The sequence below is a fragment of the Erithacus rubecula genome (genome assembly GCF_903797595.1).
Source record: "Erithacus rubecula genome assembly, chromosome: 6".
NCBI classification, from domain to species: Eukaryota; Metazoa; Chordata; class Aves; order Passeriformes; family Muscicapidae; genus Erithacus; species Erithacus rubecula.
The window spans coordinates 12,641,045-12,665,763 of NC_136688.1; the positions used below are offsets into that span (position 1 = coordinate 12,641,045).

General features: G+C 44.8%; 1 protein-coding gene and 1 long non-coding RNA gene across 2 annotated transcripts; one reads left to right on the forward strand and one right to left on the reverse strand.

The window, feature by feature from the left end:
- The first annotated feature begins 664 nt into the window (after positions 1-664).
- DHCR7 (7-dehydrocholesterol reductase) lies at positions 665-7,585 on the forward strand. Its single transcript, XM_079307979.1, has 7 exons — positions 665-809; positions 1,641-1,863; positions 2,423-2,513; positions 3,159-3,372; positions 3,826-4,030; positions 4,547-4,678; positions 5,267-7,585. The coding sequence occupies exons 1-7, from the start codon at positions 712-714 to the stop codon at positions 5,729-5,731; spliced, it is 1,428 nt and encodes a 475-aa protein (XP_079164105.1). The 5' UTR covers positions 665-711; the 3' UTR covers positions 5,732-7,585.
- A 12,652-nt stretch (positions 7,586-20,237) lies between these two features.
- On the reverse strand, positions 20,238-21,407 carry LOC306803726. Its single transcript, XR_013774678.1, has 3 exons — positions 21,320-21,407; positions 20,672-20,812; positions 20,238-20,259 (listed from the first exon to the last, which is right to left on the reverse strand). It is a non-coding gene; the product is annotated as an uncharacterized lncRNA (long non-coding RNA).
- Between the last annotated feature and the right edge of the window lie 3,312 nt (positions 21,408-24,719).

The window sequence follows — 24,719 nt, forward strand, 5'->3', positions numbered from 1 at the left end:
GCACCAACTCTCCCCAGTACATACTCTTATATAGGATATTCTCAAGAAGCTAAGATCCAAACTCGGACCACCTCTTCTTAACCTATTAGAATTCTAGTTTCTTAACACGCCAGGTTATGTATAAACTACACATGCAACCTATCTTGTTCTATATGAAAAATGTAAGCAATATTCTTGCTACAGCTCTATTTTGTCTAAACACTGTCCAAAATTATGTTCCTGAAGCCTCCACTGAAAACATTAATATATTTTTAAACCTTCACTAGAACTCCCACTTCAACTTCAGCATCTAAACCTTTTACTTACTAAAAGCATTAGAGCTCATACTAAAACTTACTGACTTACTTATCCTATAACTTACACTTCTGCTTAAACTTCTACTTTATGTGTGAGTGGCTTAATATACTTCAATCCATCCAAAGGATTTAACTCAGTCCCTGCACTCTGATTTCTCCCTGAAGAATTCAGAGAGACCTCCAACTCATTGACTCCAGCATCAGTGTTTTGATTATGTTTTGCTGAATATAACTTCATAGGGAATTAATTGGTGAAAAATTCTTGCTTCCTGTCCTCTACCTCAAATTTTTTGTGGTCTGAAGTCTATATAACAGATTTTAGCAACTTTTGTTTTTCATTCTCTTGTAGATATGTAAGACTTACTGAGAACAAGCTGGAGTAATAGGATTCATATTTTCTTTCCTACAGGACATTATGGAAACCCATAATGGAGAAAAACCCACTGAAGGAAGAAAACACCAAAACATCCAAAATGATACTAAAACATCTCAAGGCCAGTGGGGAAGAGCATGGTGAGAGAAGTCCATGACTTCAAGTAGTCCTTGTATTTCCAATTGCTTCATTCTTACTCTTCTAGATGCTGTATTCTTTTTAAACTTCCCTCTCTTAATAACAGATTTTTATGTTGCCCTGCTCTGCAAAGCTTATGGATAATTTGCTGTAGCAACAGGTGCTGAAGAAGAGTTCTTCAAGTTTTTTAAGGCAGAGAGTTGGCCAGATGATTTGAGATAAATCACACTCCTTGCAAAAAAGAAAAGCAAATCATAAAAATTGGTACATTTTCTGGTTCCTTCAAGGAAAGAAATGTTTCCTGAAATTTGGAAAACTGATATCCTGGTATCCATGGCATTCCCAGCTGACAAGTCCTGCTGTAGCAAGATTTATGACTCATGTACTAGTTCTCAATGAGATGGGCAGGGCATTGTACTGCAGCTGGGAACAGCAATCGTGGAACAGAAAGTGCAATGTATGGCTGTACAAGGTCTGTCTTTTCCAAGTTTCCAAGCTTTGCATAATGTTCTTGGGATTCCATTATCACTTTCAACTGAATACTGCACCAGTTAGATTGCCACCAAAAAACGTTAAATCAGTAATCATAATCTGGTTTTTCGAGGGGAGATTTTATCTAATCTCTTGCACTGATCAACTGGTGAAGTCTTAGAGAGGCTTGTGACAAAGTATGTTCTGTACTGAGTTTATTGTTTGACATCCAAAGATGTCCATGCCTTGAATGCATTTTCAGTTTTCATCCAGCTAGGTCTAGAAGGTCCACTGCAAAAATTGTCTGATGTTTTCATCTATCTGAAACCCGGGGAAACAAAATGCTCTGTTTTGGATTACAGGGAGGTGGACTGGTTTTCCTTGGCAAGCATCCTTTTCCTGCTCATGTTTGCACCACTGATTGTATATTACTTCATCATGTCCTGTGCGCAGTACCAATGTTCTCTGGCTGATCCACTCCTGGACTTGTTGACAGGGAATAAGCATCTGTCTGACATCTGGAACAGCACTCCCACACTGACCTATAGAGCTGCTGCCATCTATGCCCTTTGGGTCACTTTCCAGGTACATTATTGAGTTATGATCTGGATGTAGTGTCTGGTTTCCCCCACAACACTGGATGAATCCTTTTGCACAAAGGATGGTGGAATGTTGCACTGGCATTTACTCTTTGGTGTTTCACAATTTCCAAGGTGTTTTGGAATCCAAATGAACTTGGAAAATAAGCATGTAGGGAATATACACAAATATTCTTTGTGTGACATACTCCTTTATGAGGTTTGTAACAAAAAGTGGCTATATAACAATGGTACCCATTTGTTTTAAATTAACATACAAGAAAAAAAAGAAAATAAAAGGATGAAGACCTGGATGTAGTTATCAACTGTCCTGCCTTTCCACCAAAAAAGGATTACAGCCTTACATGAAATACATCTTTAGAGTTGTAGAATAGCTTAGATGTATTTCTAGTTTAAAATCACAGCAGCTAAATATTGCCATATTGGCTTACCCAATACATACTAGAAACTTGAGAAAAATGTTATATTTGGTATATGTATGTTAGGGATAATGTTCTAAGGGGTTTTGTCTTGTCTGTATTTATTGTGAATACATTCTATTTTAGGTTGTTTTGTACTTGTTCATTCCTGATTTCTGCCATAAATTTCTCCCTGGATATGTGGGAGGTGTACAAGAAGGTGCTGTCACCCCTGCTGGTAAGGTCTTCCTTGGAATACAGGCACACTATGCAATCTTCTGAAATGATAGTATTTCTGCTTCTTTAATAACCCATGTGTAACCTGAGGAAACGTGCATGTAAATAGTCTCACCTTTGTCACATGTTCAGTTCAAACAAAACTAGAAAATAATCCAGGTAATCTTTTAGAATAAGTTAGAACATTTGTATCTCTTATAATTTGTAAAACTTTTTATCTGGTAGGCACCACTCCAGCAATACAAAAGTATTGGTTGATAATTTTGGCACTTAAAATTGTCAGTGGACTATTGCTGGTATTTGACAAGATACTTTTACCTGCTCAAGCCCCATTAACCCAAGGGACTTGGACAAAATGTGTGATGTAAACTGTTACTGGTGGCTTGTTACTCTAGTCAGTTTTGGGAAGCATTTGAATTCAGATTTTTGAGGAGAAAAACTCAGCCTAACAAAGCCTAATGGGTACAGCAGAGTCTAATGGATCTTTCAGAAAAGTGCCTCAAGGTATTTTATTGGGAGGATGAGGAGAGAGAGGTCATCTCATGAAGACTTGATTGAGCTTCTGTATATTCTGTGCATATCCATATTAATTAAAAGCTGTAGTAATGCAGAGTTATTAACACTCCATTTTTTCTTCATATTTTAGGTGTCATAAATAAATACGAAATCAACGGACTTCAGGCCTGGATCATTACCCATGTGCTTTGGTTTGCAAATGCTTATTTCTTCCACTTCTTCTCACCTACCATCATTTTTGACAACTGGATTCCTCTCCTGTGGTGTGCCAATATCTTGGGATATGCAGTGTCCACGTTTGCAATGATTAAAGGCTACTTTTTCCCTACAAATGCCAAAGACTGGTATGTAAATTTTAATGATGAGAGAATCATGCTAGGTATCAGAGATTAAAATTGTTAAATAAAAATTGGATATATAAATTGAATAATAGAGTATATTTCACTAGCACAGAGAGCTAGGCCAATGAATAGCAGTGGTTCTTTGCTTCACCAGCACTATCCTGTGTGTGTCATGCTGCACACCATGTGTGTCAGCTTCAGTGTCACAGATACACCCGTTCTAAAAATGGTTAGACTATTCAGAAGCGTTTCCAAGAGTAAACCCAGGCACCTCTGAAATTCTATAATTTATGTCTATTAATGTAATACTTTGGTCATGTAAGTTTGTGTTACCTTGCACAGCGTTCGATTTTTATTATCACTACATCAAATTAATCTGAATTGTGTAGTCAGAGTAGCAATTATCTGTATTTGTATATAACTCTGTCCATTTCTAATTTTTTAAATGTTTTACAGCAAATTCACTGGAAACTTCTTTTATGACTACATGATGGGGATTGAATTTAACCCTCGAATAGGGAAGTGGTTTGATTTCAAGCTGTTCTTCAATGGGCGCCCTGGGATTGTGGCCTGGACTCTTATCAACCTTTCCTTTGCTGCCAAACAACAGGAGCTGTATGGTCAAGTGACGAACTCCATGATCCTTGTCAATGTCCTCCAGGTAAATTCAAAGGAAGAGTTGAAGAAACCAGTTTGAAAATAAGCTAGTATGAAAGTTGGAAAAAATTTCCTTCCCTGGAAATGAAACTGAGGCATTTTTCCTGGCCTGAAACAAGCTCATTCAGTGATGGGACTTCTTTGGATTTATTCCCTGATCTGTGTAAATGGAAGCTTTATCTCTCTTCTTTGTAACCCTGTGACTCTAAGCTGAAGAGAGATCAGAGTGGTCAGTTGTGAGTTCACTTCCTAAACGTTTGTCCTTGAATTGTACGCTTGCCTTAGTCATCCTATTAGTGTCTCTGTCTAGAGAGATAGATACTGTGTATCCAGGTAGGTTGTATTTATGTGAGAGTTCTTCTTAACTATGTTCAGAAATGTCTGGTTTTGAAGTGCTAACATAAAAACACCAATGAATTTGAGATCACATCACAAGGCAGCATGGACATTAAGCTGATGCTGTTAAGCAGGGTAACTGATGACAGTGCTCTGTTATTAATGTAAAATTATTTTGTTGCAGGGTATTTATGTTCTGGACTTCTTTTGGAATGAAGCCTGGTACTTGAAAACCATTGATATCTGCCATGATCATTTTGGATGGTATTTGGGCTGGGGAGACTGTGTTTGGTTGCCTTACCTCTATACTTTGCAGGTAACAAAGTGTACACTGTGTATTTGGGCTAACAGGGATGAAACTCTCCAGAAACTTGGTTAATTTGTACCTTTAGCGTTTCTATATTGTTGGACTGTTGAGAAATTATTGCAACATTCTTTGTAACAATTCTTTTGTAGGAAAGCTTCTTGTGAGTGTATGAATTTGACACATTTCTTCTCCTGCCCTTCTTTTGTGGCTCTTTCTGCCACATTCGATTGTGTCTGCATACTTTTCTAAATCCTTTCAGTTTCCTTTCTTTTTTACTCCTGCTTGTTGAGGGTCTTTTGGTTAGTAGTGGTTTGTTGGGTTTTGTTCCTTGGGTTTTTCCTTCTGTCTGGTTTGCATCCTTGCATCTCCTCTCTTCTTGTTTCACAAAGAAGTGCAGTTTTGGAGAGAGAAAGAGAGAAAGAAAATCTAGGATTCAGAGTTTTCTGAAAGTTTTGTGCAGTTTTACTATTGCAGTACATTTTTCTACTCCTTCTGTTGGTCTTCTTGGTCTGTTGCAGGTCACTGTAGTCAAGGAATTTGTCTGGCATACTAAGCCTCTGTTGGTAGTAAATGGCTGATTATTTTTGTGCTCCCCAGGGTCTGTATTTGGTTTACCATCCTGTTCAGCTGTACACAACTCATGCCATAGGGATCTTGATGTTTGGCTTGCTGGGTTATTACATCTTCAGAATGACCAACCACCAGAAGGACCTCTTCCGTCGGACCAGTGGCAACTGCAGGATCTGGGGGAAGAAGCCAGAGTACATCGAGTGCTCCTACACATCCATGGATGGCAGCAAATACTACAGCAAGCTGATGACTTCTGGATTTTGGGGCTGGGCACGTCATTTCAACTACACAGGAGACCTGATGGGCTCGCTGGCCTACTGCCTGGCTTGTGGCTTTAAGCATGTCCTGCCATACTTCTACATCATTTATATGACCATTCTGCTCACCCACCGCTGCCTTAGGGATGAGCACCGTTGTAGCAGCAAGTATGGGAAGGACTGGAAGCGCTACACTGCTGCAGTGCCTTACCGGCTGCTACCCGGAATATTTTAAGGCTAATGCGAGATGCAGGGGAAAGGAAAAAGAAGAAACATGCAGACATGCCATGTTTAAAGTAACTGAAGTAAGTCACTGAACTGCCCCATTTTTTAGAAGATTCTTTTAATTGGAATACCTTTCTGAATCTCCCCATTTCCAAATTAACTTGGAGCTTAAGAAAAGATGCATGTATTGAGATGCCTGAGAAATCCCAAAGCTGGGAGGTGGCCTTACCCTTGATAGTAGCAGAGTTCTGGAAGCACTGCTTCAAAGAGTTCTGTCATCTCATTAGGAAATAAGTTTTCTGATGCAGTTGCTTGTGACCATCAGAACCTACAATTGGGAAAAACTGCAAGGAAGATTTGATTGTTGGTTGCTTGTTAAGAGATGAATGGTGGAAATACTGAACTACAGAAGCTGGTCTGAAATAACTGTTATAATCTAAAATAAAAGTGAAAATTGTTAGAAATTAGTGCAATTTTCAATACGGTAGGGAACATGACCTGTTCAAAAACAAAACTGAGTTTTGTTTTGCTACTGAAACCAGACTTTGTGAAGCTACTGAGCTGAGCTGGTTGGGCTGGAGTAGAATTAATTTTTTTCATAGTAGCTGTTATGGGCATAGTTTTGGATTTGAGCTGAGACAGTACTGATAACACAGGGGTGTTTTCACTACTGCTGAGCAGTGTTTACACAGCATCAAGGCCTATTCTGCATCCTCACCCCACTCACCAGGGATTGGGCTGGGTGAGCACAAAGAGTGGGGAGGGGGGACATGGGCAGGACAGCTGATCCCAACTGACCCAAGGAATATCTCAGGCCATGTGGCATCGTGCTCAGCACATAAAGCTGGAGGAAGAAGGAAGTGGGGGATGTCAGGAGTACTTGTCATTCCGTTACAGTCACCGTTACATGTGATGGAGCCCTGCTTTCCTGGAGATGGCTGAACATCTGCCTGCAGGTGACAAGTGAGGAGTAGATCCCTTATTTTGCTTTGTTTATGTGCAGTTTTTCCTTTACCTATTCAACTGTGTTTATCTCAAACCATGAGTTTTCTCCTTTTCCTGATTCCCTCCACATCCCACTTTGGGACAGTGAACAAACAGCTGTCTGGGGCTGAGTTGCCAGCTGAGGTTAAGCCATGACAGTCCATTTTGGTGCCTGACATGGAACTCAAAGGGTTTGAGTTAACAGCAGCTTTGGCTGGAGTGTTCTGGGTTGGATTTATAGCTGTTGGGTTGTCAAGCTCCTGTGCTTGCCATGGGGCTCATTAGGGGGTTCCTTTTGATTTTGCTGCTGGCTGTGGTGCTTCTCCTCTCTGTGCTGTTCCTGGGGACACTTGGATGGCAGCCCTGTGACTCACTTGGGATGGCAGGTGGCTAGGGAATCGCTGCTGTTTCTGTGCTGCTGGAACTGCAGTGTGAGCTTGAGTCAAGGGAACTGTGACCTGTGGATAAGCCCAGATGGAAACAGGACACCCTCAGGCATCAGTGGCTGGGAATAAGACCATGGCAGAGCAGGAACCTCTCAGAGCATCTGTGGTCATATCTGTGCCCAAGAAGGGACTGTGGCCCAAGAATAATACCTGAAGCATCTGTGGCTGTGGATTAGGCCATGCTCAGCAGGTGCCCCAGGAAACATCAGTGCCTGTGCATGGGGTTGTGTTGGAGCACCTCAGAGCCATGGCTGTGGATAAACCCCTGGCAGTTACAGCCTTGGAGAGACTGCAGCCGTGGGGAAGGCCACATCCACTTCATCAGTGTGGGTGGAAAACTTCCTTCCCTATAATTTGTTTAAAATCATGTTTATAAAAATTTAAGGTTTTAAACTTAGATTCGGGACAAATAAAATACTGCTAATTTTTCTTCAGCTATTTATTGTTACATAGTTATCTTTCAGAATGACTGAAGGATACAAAAGGAGCTCTTCAAAATATCTATCTTCAAGAGCTCCTTGGAATTCTCTTTTCTGAGGTGAACCAAATAAAAAGAATGAGGGATCATAGTATGAACTGTGCAGCTTGTAACAAGCTTGGTAATGATGTTCAAGCTAAAAGTCTTTTTTTTTTTTTAAATTATTTCATATAAATATGCTGTTCATTTTTAGAGTAAATGGAAAGTGTAAATTTGATGTTTTGTAGAAGCAGCTGAATGCACTGATCTTCATGGTAGTTTGGATGAGTTGTGTTGGTGTGATATGGTTGTGTAGCAGTTATCCAGGAGAGGATGGCCTGGGCAGGAGAAAAAGTCTTTCTGCAAACCTAGAAAACAAATGTATCTTGTAGCTGGGCTTTGTCTCAGAGCTGGATCTACACACATCCTTTTCTTATGTAGCCTTGGAAATTGCACTGCCCGTTTGCTGTTAATGCCAAGGTTATTTAAATATTGCAAGATAATCTGGACTCTTAAATCATGGTAGCCTTGCACAGCACAGTAGGGTCCTTACTGTTCCCTGAGAAATCTTGGATGTTTTGTGGAAGAAATTGCCCCTTCAAGACCAATTAAAAAACCACTCTATTCTGTAAATTTCATCCTGATCCAAGCAGTGTCCTGTTCATGTCACCCTTGAAAACTGGAATCTGGAATCATGCCTGGGTCACTCTGTTGTATGCATGGCAGTGTTGTTAAATTTGTTTCTTCCAGAAAACAAAACAAAAATTAGGATTTTGAGGGGTGTGTATTGGATTAACTTTTGTCCTGTATTTCCTATTTGTTGATATTCTGTGGTCATTATCACCTATCGAGCTTGAAAATCACTTATCCAATCTCTGTAGTATGCTGGGAATTTCAAATACACAACTGTCAATATTTTCAAAATGGTATTTATTGAACTTGGGTTAAATAAAACATAATGGGAAAATACAGCAAAATCTTCCAGTAACTACTTGGAGCAGTAGTTTGATTGGATTGTTGTAGGAAGAAAAGTTACAAATGCTCACTTGAAGAGGGCACAAGAGGCTGAGCAGCTTCCACATTGCTTTAGATCTACCTGAGGAACAAAATATATCCCAGTGTTGTAGTGCATAACCTTTATGGATTGTCTGTGTTCAATTTACAGATGGAATGGAGTGAGGAGAGGGGAACTTGCAATACCTCTGGGATGGGGGGTTGCCTTCATACATGGAAAACCTCTGCCACCTCTGGCGTTTCTGAGATCAGGACTCCACCCTTACAGCATAAGGGTGGTTGTGATGGAATGGGATTGCTCAGTTCCAGTTTTACTCTGACAGTGGGAATGACAGCAGGAGAATGTGCTGTTATCTCACAGTGGCAGCCAAACTCTTTTCTGCTCTTAGTTATTTGCCAGGCTAAGGTTCTGATCATGTGGTAACCTAGAGGTACACTGCCTAAATTGGTTCTCTTCAATAATGCGAAGTCTTCACTCGAGGTCAAAGTGATGTGCAGTTGAAAATAAAACTGTAATAGCATATTTTTTCTAATTTCTTTCATACAGGATTGCAAAAGTATAAATGTGTGTGTCAAATCAAGAGCTTACTTTATTTTTAGATTATGGATACAGATCTACTGGACAGGTAATGAAACTGGTTTTTTGGATTATGCTATCCAAACATTTTGTAATATATTTTCCCTAAAAAATGTAAAAAAATTTTGCAGTCCAAGGCAATGTAAAATACATTTTTTATCATCCATAGTAGAAATTAAAACAGCAAAAAATATCTAATAATATCTAATAATATCTAATATGTTGCAACATCTCTGTAAAGTAGTATGGAATGATTGGAGAATAAATCACAGAAAAACTCTCCTGAGCAGAGAAAGTGAAAATAGGAAAAGACGAGTTCAGAGGTAAAAATATAAAACAGAGAAAAAAAAGCATATTTTTTTCAGAAATAAAAAATAGCAAATATGTGTGGTTGCATCTTGTAGCTAGAGGAAATTAAGAATTGTAATGTATATTTTAAAATTCTAGTCCAGACAAAGATGGTATATAGTCTAGGTTATGAACTAATAAGAGTTGCGAGAGTTATGAGGTATAGTCACAACAAAGATTTTGAGAAAGAGCTTAAACAAACTTTTTGTCCACTGTAAAAGAGTTAAAGAAGAGTAGATGTATTTAAAGCTGTCAGAGAGGAGTCAAGTTACAAAACTTTCCTGTTTAAGCAGGATATAGAAAAAAAACACCAATAGTAAGGAACTCCCAGAAGCCACAGGTCAGCAGTAATTGTCCTGGAGCTGCCAGTTCCCAGTCTTTGGCTCCCAGGATGATGTGGTGGTGCAACATGAGATGGTGTGGTGCTGGACACAGATTCTCCAGGATCAAAGGCAGATCTTCTCTTCTCTAGGGCACTTTAGGCATCAGCAGTGAAGAAAAAGAATGAGGATGGATTCCAAACTTTGGATATTCCTGGATATTCTATCCAGAGCCTCAATGAGAGCCCCCACACTGGAGAGGGAGGAAACCCTTTGGACAGGTGTGCCTTCTCCCTCAGAGTCATAGGTGTCAGTGAACCTGCTCGTCCCTGAGAATACAGATTGCTAGGAAATGCTTGGAAGTAAAAAGGGGAGCCCAGCCCTCTTCAAGAAGATGTTCCTAGAGGGAAGTGTCCCAGCAGCATGTTGGAGCCACCAGTTGTCAGCCCACGGCTCCCACAATGCTGTGACTGTTCCTGCAGGGAACACACCATGCTTGGCAGCATGAAACCCAAGAGGTTCCTCCATCTCTAGGAAGCTCCACTGAGATGACCTCTGACTACCAGGAATTTGTTTAAGGAGGGAGGTCTAATCTTAGGAGTATTGATGTTAAATAAATTGGGATTTCCACAGAGAACTCTCTGAGTGTTCCACTATTTTGGGTTTGACTGGAATTTCTTTCTTCCCAGAAACTGGCACAGTGCTGGGTTTGGATGCAGAATGGGAATGCTGTGGATCACAGGTTGAGAGTTTGGTTGCTGCTAATGCAGGCTTGCCCTCCTCAAGGACTCTGCAGGGTCCCATGTTCTACTAAAAAGGAGGTGGCAAAGAGCCTAGAGGGACTATGTCCAGGTCAGCCAACCTGGACTGCACAGAGGGATATTACAGACCACAGAATGTCCTGCTGAGTCTAACAACTGAGGAAGCTGGTCAGGAGAGGCTGATCCCTGGTGGGATTGACTGGGCATCTGGCAGAGGGTGCTGAGCACTTCTGGTAGGCATTACTGCTCAATCCTGGGCTTTGATCCTCTTGCTCATTTCTCTCCATCTTCTTCTTCCTCCTTCTTGTTTGTCTTCAGCTTCCTGTTTTTCTTCTCCTTCCTCCTTCTCTGGGTCTTACTCTCAGTCATTCTTCTTATTTTTTATAACTTTCTTTGTTTTATTTATTTATTTGAATCCTTTTTATTTTTTCCTTTTCTTTTTTGTTTTTTTTTGTTTTTTTTTTTGTTTTTTGTTTTTTGGAGCATTAAATCAGGATGTTGATGAAGGTGTCTGGCTCTGATGCCAACAGGGCAGCCATTTGGTGCAGCCTGTGAACATGCCATTGGAGTCCATGCAGGTGTAGGACAGATCCTTGTGTTCCACTTCTTTCCCTCTCCCATTCCCCACTGCCACCAGCTCCCCCTAGGCAATGAGGAGGTTCCTGGCTGAGCGAGGGCAGTGCAAATATGCAGCAGCTCAGGGATCTGCTCCCTGCACAGTTCCTGGAATAGGGCTGCCCTGGGTCTTGGCATGGACAGAGGGTCCCCCTTTTCTGCTTGGCCTGACCCTCCTGCCCCAGCCTGCTCAGTTCGATTCCCGTGCCTCCTGTGAGGGACACTCTCCACACAGATCCTGATTCTGATGCCTTGGATCCACAGCACAGTTTTTTCTGGATGTTAGCCGGGGCTTCCTCTGTATAAGAGATACAGATACGTAGGAGGAATGTGTTGAGCTATCCCTGGCCATCATTAGTGAGCTAATGATGAGAGAGCTCTTGTGTCATCCTTTTCCCCACCAATACCCTCATCCCCTCCTTACTTATATTTGCTGCGGTCACTTCATCCTCCCTGTCCCTGCCGCTCCTTCCTCTGCAGCAGGAGCCTCCTCAAGCTCTTTCCCTGCCTCAATGAGGGAGGTTGAGCCCACCAGAGTGCATCCAGCTATCCTAGGGTCCCTTTTTGTTGGTTTCTTCTCTCTCCAGTCCTGTTTGGCTAGCTTCTAACTGCAGGAGATGAAGAGAGCCGACAAGGACAAAGGTAAAAGACAAGGAGGTTCTTTCTTCTGGGACTACGGTCCCACAGTTTATTGCCGAACAACTTCCAGGGGAAAAAGAGAGAGAACAGGAGGTGGCGGGGAATTTTAAACTCGGGGGAAGTACAGTTTCCTGTTTCTTAAATAGTTGGCTCCCATCTTTATAGAGAGCTCTGATCCTCCTAGCAACTAAGCCAGGGGGTTTGCCGTACTGAAACGAGCCAATAAACTCCTGAGCTAAATGCTCGTGTACTAATAAAATTGATCCTCTCAAAGGAGGACAGAAAACACAGTACCTCTCTTGACGAGGGAGGGGATAGCCCAATGTATTCTGTGTATCTCCTGGCCCACTGCAGCCAGGAGGAGGGGTCTGCAGCTTTGTAGATGGCGCTGTTTCTGGCCCCAGGTTCTGCTGTCCTGGTCTTCTGGGATGCACAATCTTCTCACAACTCAGCTCTGGCCGGAGTTAACCTAGCTCAGCTGTAGCCCTGGTTCTAACAGACCTCAGAGGATCTATCCTGATTTCAGCAGTCTCCCAGCACACAGATTTATCCCGGTGCTATGCATGTCAGTGATCACTCGAATGCAATCTCGCTCAAGTTCAAATCTCGGTCGAGTGCAATCTCAGTGAAACCTCCAAATGTTGCTATAAGGCTAGGAGCCGTGAAAGGATACAGCAACACAGACTTTCTCAGAAGGCAGAAGAAGAAGCAACTTATTGAAGAATTAGACACACTTTTATAGACTGGATAGCAGAACCAAGAGTAGAATTAAAGCTCATTGGTCCAAGGAAGGAAACACCTTCCATCTTACACACATGCTTTTACCAAAACATCACATTTCCCATGTACTCTCCTGTGCACAACATCAGATGTTAGACTTTGTTATTAATTCTTTCCCTTCTGTTGTCCTTTGAGTAGCTTGGGAAAGCTCACATGGCTCTTTTTCCCTGACTATTCCTAGCATCTACAGCATGGATGTTGGGAGCTTTTGCATTTAAGTTTAGGGAGCAAAGTCCTTCAAATTCCTGGCACTTGTATCCATGCAGCGGTAGGAAGAAGTCTATGGCTGCACAATTTTGGAGTGTGGCTTGCCTGGTAATCTACTCATCTTCTAGGAGGGAACTGATGGCAGTGGATGTTAAGTTTGGCTGTTTGACCACCCAACACTCTAAGTGGCCCAATTCACCTAGGGCTTTGGCTGCAGCGAGCCATGGAAGGATAGGGACACAGCAACTCTTTTTGACTTGACCCAATGAAAAGCTTTGGAATCATAGTTTGGGTCCAAATTGTCAGCAGCTCTCTTTTGAATTTTGTTGGCTGAATTGTTTTTATGAATCCACTCCCAATTAAGGTTTGGTTGGGTGCTGATAGGGACAACCGCCCGATGGTACATGGCCCTCCTAATAGCTGAGAAGGGACTCCTGCCCTTGCCTGATCTCCATAAATTAGGAACAGACTCCTAGGGAGGTTTTTGGGATGTGAATGGTAGGAATTGTCTGCTGTAACATGGCTCAGAGTATTACACCACTTTTTGGCAGTGAATTCCTCTCGATATTGCAGTATGTTTTAAAGGCTTTAGTGCTGATAATGGGCTGAAGGTAAAATGAATGCAGTATGGTGCCAGGGAGGAACCTAATAGCTCTAATTCTTGGAGTTCTGTGCTGCTTTGGGCAAATTTGGTAACCACTCCTCCATAGAGTTCTTAATCATTACAACTCGCTGACAACAATTTCCACATTATTGGATGTTGCATGACTTGGGACCTGGGTTAAGCATAGGTGTGTCAAAGCTGGCTGGATATTCTCCAGCTTGCAATGGAATCCCTACCAGGCAAGTAAGGCATAGGATCTCTTCCTGCTGCAGTGGACAGGCATATATTTTCTTGTTGGAGCGTCTGTGCCAGGGTCACCCAGATGTTTTGGTGTGGCTGAGGGACGATCCACAGGGCTGTCAGACTGCTCAGTGCAAGCAGGATGACAACTTGGATAGGGCTCATTGTTAGGTTGAGTGGGAGGCAGGTTTTTTCTAAAAGGAAAAACAAACACTTTTTAAAGCATATTAAAACTCAGTGTGTCTGCCAGAATGTAGCCAGATCTTAAGAAGGTTTTCTCTCTTCTTTGTGGCAGCGTCTTCTTTTAGAAGCAGCAGCTACTTGCTTTTCATCCCCTTCTGCTGGATCTGGATTTTTGGGGAGGAAAGGTTTTACTCACTTTTGGGCTATCCAATGCGGGCCTGTGAGCACATGTATGCACATGTAGTCATCGTTCCAGGTAATGAGTTCATAAGGACCCTTAGTCTCCCAAGTTTCTGGATCCTTAATTAGAACTGGAGGATGCTGAGACAACCTAAACTGATTACTGCTGTTAAAGTCATGTACCACCGGAGGACTCATATTTTCAAACAAACAATTTAGAAAATTAATTGTAAACATGATTTTGCAGAGCTTTTGCTGTGGAGACATCCACACAGTTGAACTGCTCTGTCTAACCAGGACCTGTTTGAGCATCTGGTAGGCACACTCAATCACAGCTTGACCTGTGGGGGAATGGGGGATGGTGGTTTTATGTTCCACTCCCCACTGCTGGGCAACCTCTAGGAACTCCTTGGATGCATATGCTATACTGTTGTCAGTCTTAATTTCCCTAGGGATCCCCAGCACTGAAAAGTCTTGCACTAGGTGTTGTTTGGCATGCACAGCCCTTTCTTCTGTGTGGGCAGAGGCATAAACTGTGCTTGAATATGTCAATGCTTATGTGTACAAATTCAGGGCGACTAAAACTGGGAATGTGTGTAATGTCTGTCTGCTACACTTTGCAGCTCCCAAAGCCTGAGGGGTTAACCCCAATACCCAGTGATGGTCTGGCCAGGAGCTGGTAAGTGGGACAGGTAGCCACAGTGGCTCAAGCCTGACTACATGTTAGCTGGAAATGACTGATCAGACTTGGCACATTCTGATGGTATTGCTCGTGACTGAGCTTTGACTGTTTGAAGATGTCTGGGAGGCATACCCTTTCTATTGGGATGGTAAGGGAGTCTGCTTTAAGATTCCCTTCTGCGATTTTGCCTGAGACCTCCACTGGAAAGGGAATGGCCTGGATGATAATTTGCTACTTGGCCAAATAGAAGGGAGGTGAGGGCAGCGCACCAGGAGAATGAGGTGAGTTACACTTCCCTTGATGGTCATGAGAGCCACCTCAATCTCCATGGGTGTGTGTGCAGTGTCCCCAATAACAAAATAATAACTCTCCAGTCCTATGTGATTTATTGTTAGGTCTCATGAGTCATTTGGCAGGTCCACACTAAAGACTCTCCAACGGGTAGAACTGAAAAGAAAGACTTTCACAGTCTGAAACACCGTGAGGCTGCAAACTTTGTTAGGCAATTGTTTTTCATTTCCTTTAGGGTTTTGCATCTCTTTACTACAATATTCATTTTTATTCTTCTGCTGTCCTGCAACCTGCTTCCCTTCCTCCCCCTTTTTTGTTAAGAGAGAGGCTTTCCCCATGGTGGAGCCCCCAAGGCGGCTCTGCGCTCTGATCCTAGTTTTTTTTGTTTATTGGTTGCTTCTTCTTTTTGATTTTTTTTCTTTTCTTGCTGGCATTGAGGACAGTCCCTGCTGAATAGTCCTACCTTCTTACACTGGAAGCAGATGACATGTTGAAGCAATTCTGCTGACATCTGTGGCCTCCTTACAGCTACTGAAGTTTTTGAGTTTGCCAATCCTAGCTTTCTCTCTTTTGAACTGAAAACCTCCGCTATCTTGGCACACAATTCTATCATCTCTGCTATTATGTAGGAGAAAAATAGATAAGTAGTCCTAAGACTTCGAAGAAAAGTGCACGTGCCAGGCTTCTTTTGGCAGTACCAAAACTAGCTGCAGAGTGTACTATGTGAGCAGTAGACGACACTTCAACTCCATTAGAGAGAAATAGCCGCAGGATACAAAGCACCAAAAACGAAGCCTCAGAGCAGCAGAATGCTCTGTGAACCGTACTAGTTGTCATCTTCCTGTGGCAAACACCTTGCTGTTAGGCTCCGAGATGCAGAGAACACACTGGCGTGTGCAGTGGAAAGGGAGAAATGCTGTGTGGTGTGCTTGTTTTTTCCTTAGCTTAAAGTACACTTCTGTACCTTTCACTATGCAGAGTTGAAAGAGTACTTGTCACTCGTACAGGAAACTAGACAGACTGGTGTGGTATAGGTGGCTTGGAAGAAAAGTGCCCCTCTCCGTCTGCCCTGCTTCTTCTATGAGTACCATGCACATTGATCTTCCTTCTTACCAGGAGTCAGTAACCATCGGTAGGGTGCGCAGAGCACTCTGGTGCTGTGCTTCTTCCTTGTTTATGCTTTGTGTCCTGAAGCGGTTTCTCTCTAACAGAGCTGAACTGACGCCTACTGCTCTCACAGAACACTCTGCTGCTAGGTTTTGCTGCTGCCAAAACATGCCTGGCACATGCATTTTTCTTCTAAACCCTCTGTTCCATACCAGTCTGCCCTGCATCTTGGAAGAGTGCTGTGCACTCTTGGAAGCCTGCATAGCGAACAGCACAGTAGTGAAACTAATGCTTAGGAGAAAGCGTGCACAGCACGCCTTGCACCTCGCCTTGCACTGAACATACCAATGTCATCTCTGCATATGGCAGCCGGATAACAAGTGTCCTATTTGCCACAGAAAACTGCATGGAGAGTATGTATTGTAGCAGCAAAGCTATGGGACTTTGAATTTCCTTCTTACCACTTCTATGCTATTCACCTTGCAGGGTTCATGGAGTGTATGGCAGTCTTACCGTAAGAAAGGCAGACTGGTATGGAACAGAGGGTTTAGAAGAAAAGTGCACGCGCCAGGCTTATTTTGGCAGTAGCAAAAGCTAGCAGAAGAGTGTACTGTGCGAGCAGTAGACGACACTTCACCTCCTTTAGAGGGAAATTGCTGTAAAACACAAAGCGCGAACAAGGAAGACGTAGAGCAGCAGAGTGCTCTGCGCGGCGTACATTTTGTCAGTGACTAGTGGCATGAAGGAAGATGACCGTCAGCTACCTTTGTTACAACATACCTATTCGACTTGCAGCCTTCTGTCATACATACCTGAGATGCCGAGAACGCATCTCTATATGCAGTGGAAAGGGAGAAATGCTGTGTGGTGTGCACGCTTTATCCTTAGCTTTAGTTACATGTTACATGTTTAATTACATTGCATGTCAATTACGTAGGTAGTAGCAAAGTTATCAGACATTGATCTTCCTTCTTATCACCTTTCCCTGACAAACGGTACACTGCCCAGAGCACTCTGGTGCTCTGCTGCTTCCTTGTTCTCACTTTGTGTCCTTCAACCATTTGTCTCTTATAGAGGTGAAGTGTCTCCTACTGCTTACACAGAACTTTCTGCTGCTAGGTTTCTCTACTGCCTAAAGTCGCCTGAGACGTGCAATTTCCTTCTAAACCCTGTGTACCATATCGGTCTGCCATGCTTCCTGTAAGAGTACCATGCACTCTTTCAAGTCTGCATAGCAAAAAGCACGGAAGTGTACTTGAAGCTGAGGAGAAAGCATGGCATGACACAGCATTTCTCCCCTTCCACTGCACACACTAATATCTTCTCTGTATCTCGAAGCATAACAGCAAGTGTCATATTTACCACAGAAGGCTGCATGAAGGGTATGTCTTGATGCAGGTAAGCTATCGGATGTTGGACTTCCTTCTTGCCACTAATCACTGACAACTGTTGGCTGTTTCAAAGCCTTTTGGAGAACACGTGCATTTAGAACCTTAGAGCCTTTGGTTATGAAAAGCTTTGCAACAGTGAAAGTGCAGGGAGAAGTTTAGCACAATTTTTTGACATGGTCAATAGCTGGCAGCTGCTTTCTCATGGAGCAAGAGTGACCTCAGCTGACGCCGCTTGTGAACAAACTTCGGAGAGCACATTGGTACATTCAGTGCAAGGGGAGAAATGCTGTGTGGTGTGCATGCTTTCTTATTAGCTTTAGGTACACTTCCGTGCTTTTCGCTGTGCAGAGTTGAAGGAGTGTATGGCCCTCTTTTAAAAACAAGAGCAAACTAATGGGCACCACGAGGTTAAGAAAAAGTACACATCCTGGCAGTGTTTTGGCAGTAGCAAAACCCAGCTGCAGTGTGTTCTATGGGTGCGGTAGATGTCAGTTCAACTCCATTAGCGAGAAGTCGCTTCAGGACACTAAGCGAGAAAGAGGAAGCCACAGAGAGCTAGAGTGCTCTGCGCAGCACCCCACTTGTCAGTGACTCCGGGAACAAGAGAAGATCAACGTCTGCTAGCTTTACTACTACTTACCAATCAGACATGCAGCCTTCTGTCGTAAACATGACACTTGCCCTTAGGCTCCGAGATGCAGAGAACACATCTCTATGTGCAGTGGAAAGGGACAAATGCTGTGTGGTGTGCACGCTTTCTCCCTAGCTTTAGTTACACTGCTGTGGTGTTCACTATGCAGAGTTGAAAGAGTGTATGGCACTCTTACAAGAAGGAAAGCAGAATGGTGTGGAACAGAAGATTTAGAAGAAAAATCCACATCCCAGGCGTATTTTGGTAGTAGCTAGACCTTGCTGCAGTGTGTTCTGTGTGAGCAGTAGCCATCACTTAAGGTCCGTTATAGAGAAATCGCTGCAAAACACAAAGCACCAACAAGGAAACCTCAGAGCGCTAGAGTGCTCTGTGCAGCACCCCAGTTGTCAGTGACTCCTGGAACTAGGGAAGATCACTGTCTGCTAGCTTTGCTGCTACCTACCAGACTGTCATGCAGCCTTCTGTCGTAAACATGACACTTGCTGTTAGGCTCCGTGATGCGGAGAGACATTGGTGTGTGCAGTGGAAAGGGAGAAATGCTGTGTGGTGTGCACGCTTTCTTCTTAAATTTAGATGCACTTCTGTGTCTTTCCCTGTGCAGAGATGAAAGAGGGCTTGGTACTCTTATAAATCAATCTATCAATCTTTCATTAAGAATTGGTTTGGATAGAATTGCTTCAGTGTTGTTGGAAATACAATGCACTATACCAGAAGTTATACTCCTCTGTACCGAGTAGTAAGTAATTCTGACAAAGATCTTTGAGTTTTATTGTGATCATAATAAACACTTTATTTATCTATAAATGTATCCCTCATCCTATGGAACACAACTGTATAAAGCTTCAATTATATCTATACTATCCTATAAACATTTGATTAACACCTATACTATCCTATAAATTATTGATTAAGTCTAAGACGGCATTCAGCTGCTCCCTGGCTCCTTTCTGTGAAGTTTAGGAAGCAAGGTGGTCCTTTCTGCACGTTGTAACTCAGTGGGAGTGTCTCCAGCCTGCTCCCTGCTCAGATCTCCAGGTTGTTCTGTCAGGCCCAGGCCAGCTGTGACTGCAGCAGGGACACCTGGAAGAGGCACAAGGCCCAGCTCAGACAAGCCCACGCTGGCAGCAGCATCCACAGCCCCATGGTACCGGCTGTCGGGGCACACACAGCCTCCAACTCCAGCCCTCACCAACACTCTGTCTTTGGGGAAGGGAAAAGGAACAGGCTCCCAGACTGCCCCTGAACAGAGCTCAGATGATCAACAAGTCCAGTTTGTGGCAGGAAAACCCTTCCCACGTATATCCCTCAGCCACCACAGCTCTATTAGAGTTCTGGCAGCATTTTGGAACCCGACACTGATTTCAAAAGCACACATTTGGGGCACTGACCCATTTCTCCAGATGCTACTGGAGGACTCCTCACTTTCAGAAGTAGATGTATTTTCCTGGGCAGACTCGCGGAAAGGCAATGAAAAGTAGTCTGGGGGGAACACTCTCCTAAAACTTCTGATTCTTCTCCCTTCAGGTTCCACCTGCACATTTGACATGAGAGAGGGCCACAGAAGCCTGTCAGCAAACGTGGAGCAAAAGGACCTCTGGACATCAAGGCAAGGAGATCTCTATTCAGACCCTGAATTGCACCAGACAACACTGGGGGCACAAAGCTCTCGCTGGCAGTTGTGCAAGAGAGGCCAGTGTGTGTCCGGGGACACGGGGCCAGGGAGGGAGGTAGTGGAGTGAAGGTGCCTTTGTGAAAGCCATGGGCTGCCAAAACAGAGAGAACAAACAAAAAGCTGAGCCCACAGCAGGGACAGGGAGAGGCAAGAAAACAAGCAGAGTACTCCCAAGTGCTGCCTGGGCTAACGTGCCCTGCTCCAGAGGAGCCTGAGGCTCTGCACAGGCCCTGAAAGCCCATTTTACCTTGTCAGTCCTCCTGGGCTCAGTGGTTGCTTCACGCTTCTCTGTCTTGACTTCTGCTGATGTTGCAGCCACACTGCGCACACATACCATGGCCTTGCTGGAGTGCTCTGACAGCTGCTTCCCTTCTGCTCCAGCAGCCTGCTGGGTATTCAGAGAGGAGATGATTCCCTTCGTTCAAACACCACACAAGATGTTCTTCAGCAATCTCAGTATTGGGAAGGATCCTCAAAGCACCAGCACTGCAGCTGATGTTCAGCCCTCGCTACAAAACTCTGCTCAGTTTATTTCATCACCCCCATGCCCAGCTTTTGGCCTGAAGCCGATTTGAACAGCAAGCTCATGCAAAGCCAGCCCAGGGGAAGGGAGCACACTCTCCCTCTCTCAAACTTCAGAGCATTCCACATGGGAGCAGGGAACAATGTGGGCAACCAAGCACAGGGGCAGAACGCACGGATGACACCTTGAAACTCCTCCAACTCCTCTTTCCAGACACCGGGCACTTGTAATCCAGAGGAGCCTGAGGCTTTGCAGAGGCAGCCAAAGACCATTTTACCTGCTCACCAGTTCTCCTGGCCTCGATGCTCCATTCAGGCGACTCTGTCTTCTCCTTTTCTGCTGATGCAACCGGTTGCTCAGATTCCAGGCTGGCATCTGACATAAGGAACAGCTGCTCCACTTCTGCTTTAAAAGCCGGCTGGGGATACTGAGAGGGGATGATTGCCTTATTTCAAACACCACACAAGCTGTACCTCAGAAATCTCCATCACTGGAAGCATCCTCGAAGTACCAGCAGTGCAGCTGCTGTTCAGATTTCTCGGTAGAAAACTCAGCTCAGTTTAGTTCATCACTTTGCTCACCTGCTCCATTACTTCTCACACCTAATTCAAATCCCCACTTTTGCCTCCCCTTGCCAGGGCACAGGAGAAGCAGCTCCCCATGCCCAGTTTTTGGCCAGGAGATGATTTGAACACCAAACTCCAGAGCTGTATCAGTCATTCCAGGCATGCCAGGAGACAATCTGGCAGTCAATGCTCTCTGAATAGAGCCAGGCACACAGACAAGGCTGCCTGCTGCAGCCCAGGATGCTTTGCCCAAGCAGGCCTGGACTGACAGAGATAAGAGCTCCCAATTTTTTATGGGAAGCATCATTGGAATAATTCAGGGATGCTGCAGTGGACTGAAGGGCAATGCCAGAGCATACCTGGATACAAGTTTTTCCCTTCAAAATGTCCAAATGTTTCTTCAGAGTCCCTTTGGACATTTCACTCTTGTTCAGTGCAGCCCTCAAGGCCTTGAGCATTGTCTATCCATTTCTTCAAAGCAGCAGTCCCATGCTCTATCCCTTCCTGAATGCCTTCCCAATCCACTTCCAATTGTTGACTGTTTTCCCCATGATTTCTCATCTCAGCTGCATGCATTTCATTCTTCTTTTCCAGATCTCTCATCTGCTGCTGGTACAATGCCCGTTCATGCTGCAAAACAGGGAGAAAAAGGGGTCACTCGTTCCCTCTCTCAGTTTGCTTCTCATACCAGATCTGGACTCCTGTGCCAGGGACAGGCACGGGCTGTCCCTCTCTCTCTGCCTCTCAGGATGCTGCAGACCTTTGCTGGGCCCCCCTTGATGCTGCATCTTTCCCAGCTTGCTCAGCCACTCCCAGCTCCCTTCCTGCCTTTCCTCGACCACTTGCAGCTCTACTTCAGTGTTCCTTTGGGGAGGAGCTGCCAGAACTGCAGCCAGGATTTCAAGTGCATGCTAAGCAGGATTTAGGCAGTGCCACGAGGGTGTGCTCTCCAGCAGGGAAGAAGGGAAGAGCAAACACCCCCAGCATTCCATTCCCTGGGGTTGGGGCAACAGCAGTAGTTTTCCACCTCTCCTGTCTAGAGTTTCTATGGCACCATCCCAAGAGCCCCACTGCCCTCTCTTAGGGAAGCAATGGCCAGATCAGGCTGTCATTCTCTGCTGCCACTCAGGACCAGGTCTCCCCTTGCAGGTACATGTCCTTCTCTGCATCAGCACTTGGCTTTCCTCTCTTCTCTCCCCACTGGCTGCTCTCAGATGGCCAAGGCCAAACACCTTTCCATGAACAGCAAACTTGGTCTTCTCACCCCTTCTGCCAGATTCACATATTTAGAAATCTGAACATGACTTATCACACGAGGAATTGCCCAAACCATGCAATGTCAACAGAGACAGTGTGGACATTGAGAACTAAAGCTTCTAAGGCACAGAACTCCATCATGGAGGAAATCAGCAGTTTTAGCATTCAGTGGCTTTGACACGACTACAACATCCTTTCCTCCTTTTTGAGGAGAAAGTAATTAGAAAAGTTAAAAGGGAAAAAGTTGCTCCTTAGAACTATCAACACCAGGTCCAAACTGAGCTAGGTAATGGCCTTTTGTGGCATCTGCCAATCTCACCAGCATATCCTTCCTTTCCTTCTCCAGACTCTTCAATTTCCCCTGCAGAGATGCCACCTCCTGATGAAGAGTAGCAGCTTCCTCCTGCCTTTCAGCGGCCTCTTTCTGCAGGGCAATTTCTTGAGAGGCATGCTTGAGTTCTTCCTTCCACCAGTGTGCAGCATGAAGAGGAAGGGGAAGAGAGAGGGCAAGGGCAAAGCAAACTGATGTGCACCCTGCAGATACAACAGCACTTTCTCCTCTGCCTGCCTGTGTTTGCCAGGTCCTAAGCCCTTAAAGGAGGCAAAACTGATAGATATGAAGGAAACTTCTCGGCAAAGATAAAAGCAGGAATGAAAGGAGCAAGATTCAGAGAAACAGGAAAGAGGGTTTGCTCTTGGGCTTGTGCAGAGTGAGCAATCCAAGAGAGACAAAGGAGCGGGCATGCCTGTGCAGCCCTGCTCCAGAGGGATCAGTAGCCTGGAAGCTCTATCAGGGGCTGGAGTTTGGGGGAATTGAGCTGAGGCATCCAGCTACAGCGCCTTAGCACAGACATGGCACCTGAAAGGCACCAACTGTGCCACAGCCCAGCAAGATCACACTGCCAGCCATGGCATCTTTCTTGATAAAGAAGCTTGCACTGGCACTACAATGGATAAATCTCCTGATGGATGTTTCCTTCCCCTCTGCCATCTCTGGGCACTTTTCCTCTGTGTGCCATCAGAGATCCTCACTGGCAAGACAGGATGGGGGCAACGGGTGGGAGAGCAGAAGTTGTACCTTGCTCACTTTCCTCCAACTTCCTCTGCAGCTCCTGATTGTGGGCTCTGAGTTTGTGCATGTGAGCCTTTGCCTTCCTCAGCTCCAGCTCTGAGGTGTTACACTGTCTGTCCAAGGCAAGACCTTTGTCATCACATCTCTGGAGTCTCACACGCAGCTGGGACACTTCAGTCTCCAGCACATGCACAGAGGCCTTCAAGCAGTGTTTTCCTGCTCGGGACTCCTCCAGCTCCTGCAGCAACTCCTTCTCTCGAGTTGCCTGGGCAGCCTCCATGTCCAGCACTGTGTTCTGCAGGGCCCGGATCTGCAAGATGGACGCACAGAGCCTCAGGGACAGGCCTGCTCCTGAGGCAGCAGAGCAGGCAGTAGGGAGAGCAACTAAGGAGAAAAGACAAAAAAGCAAAAAACAGACAGGAAACGAGCGCTAGCCCAGCTGTCCAAGTCAGCAGCTGAGATTCAGCAGAGCACTGAGTGTCTTTCAGAACAGCTGCCCTGCAGAGCACAGGGCCAGGCAGCCCCAGGGATCACCCGATCAACTGCTGCTCTGTCATGGAAAAGGAAGAAGGCCACTGATCCCTCTCTGGATGAATGTGGTCCTACTGCTGTTTTGCTCACCTGCTTTTGTAGAGCCTCCCTCTGCTCAAGGAGGACATTCATTTCCTGCCTGACACCTTGTAGCTCTTCCCTGTGCCTCCTCTGTGCTGCCTGGATTTTACTTCGAGCTTCCTGCAGCTCAGCTTGCAGCTCTGCCTTGATGATCTGACAATAAAATGCAGGGCAACTTCCTGGGACCTGCCCTCATGCTCAGCTTTTTCTACTTTCCACACTGTCTCAAAATCCCACACTTTCAGCTACTTCTTTTGACCTCTCTAGCCAGCTCTGCTTCCTCTGCAAGCCCTCCTTCCTGGGGATGAGCTCTGGAGCATGCCAGGCTCTGTGGTCCCAGGGCCTGAAGCAGCCCTTGCCTCCTCAGTCCCAGGAGCTGCCTCTTGTGCCCTTGTCATTGCCCTGCACTCAATGTTCCCTGCCTACTCAGACTTGCCTGATCCTTCTCTTGCTGCTCTTTCAACTCCTGCCTGAGCTGCTGGATCTGCTGGCAGGCTTGGCTGAGCTCTCTCTGAGTTTGGAGCAGTGCCTCTGATAGAGCACTCCTCTCCTGCTCTTTCAGTAGCATTTGCACAGAAAGAAAGAGCAAAGAGCTTCACATTTGCCCTGCAACACCTGTGTGGCAAGAGGCAGAAACTGATGGGCTCACGCACTCTCAAAGCATTTGGCTGCTGCTCCCCTGGGCCACTCTGCCCCAGGGCAGCCACAGCTTCCCAGGAAGTGACTTAGAACACAGCCTAGAAGACATGTCTGGCTTACTGTTCAGAAACACTCCAGATGAGGTTTAAAAAGATTTTTCTCTTTTGTATCAGCATTCC

Coding starts and splice junctions, on each gene's coding strand:
- DHCR7 (XM_079307979.1), top strand. CDS start 712: ATGGAAACCCATAATGGAGAAAAACCCACTGAAGGAAGAAAACACCAA. Junction 1,864..2,422: donor CCCTTTGGGTCACTTTCCAG/GTACATTATTGA, acceptor ATTCTATTTTAG/GTTGTTTTGTACTTGTTCAT. Junction 4,031..4,546: donor TCCTTGTCAATGTCCTCCAG/GTAAATTCAAAG, acceptor ATTTTGTTGCAG/GGTATTTATGTTCTGGACTT.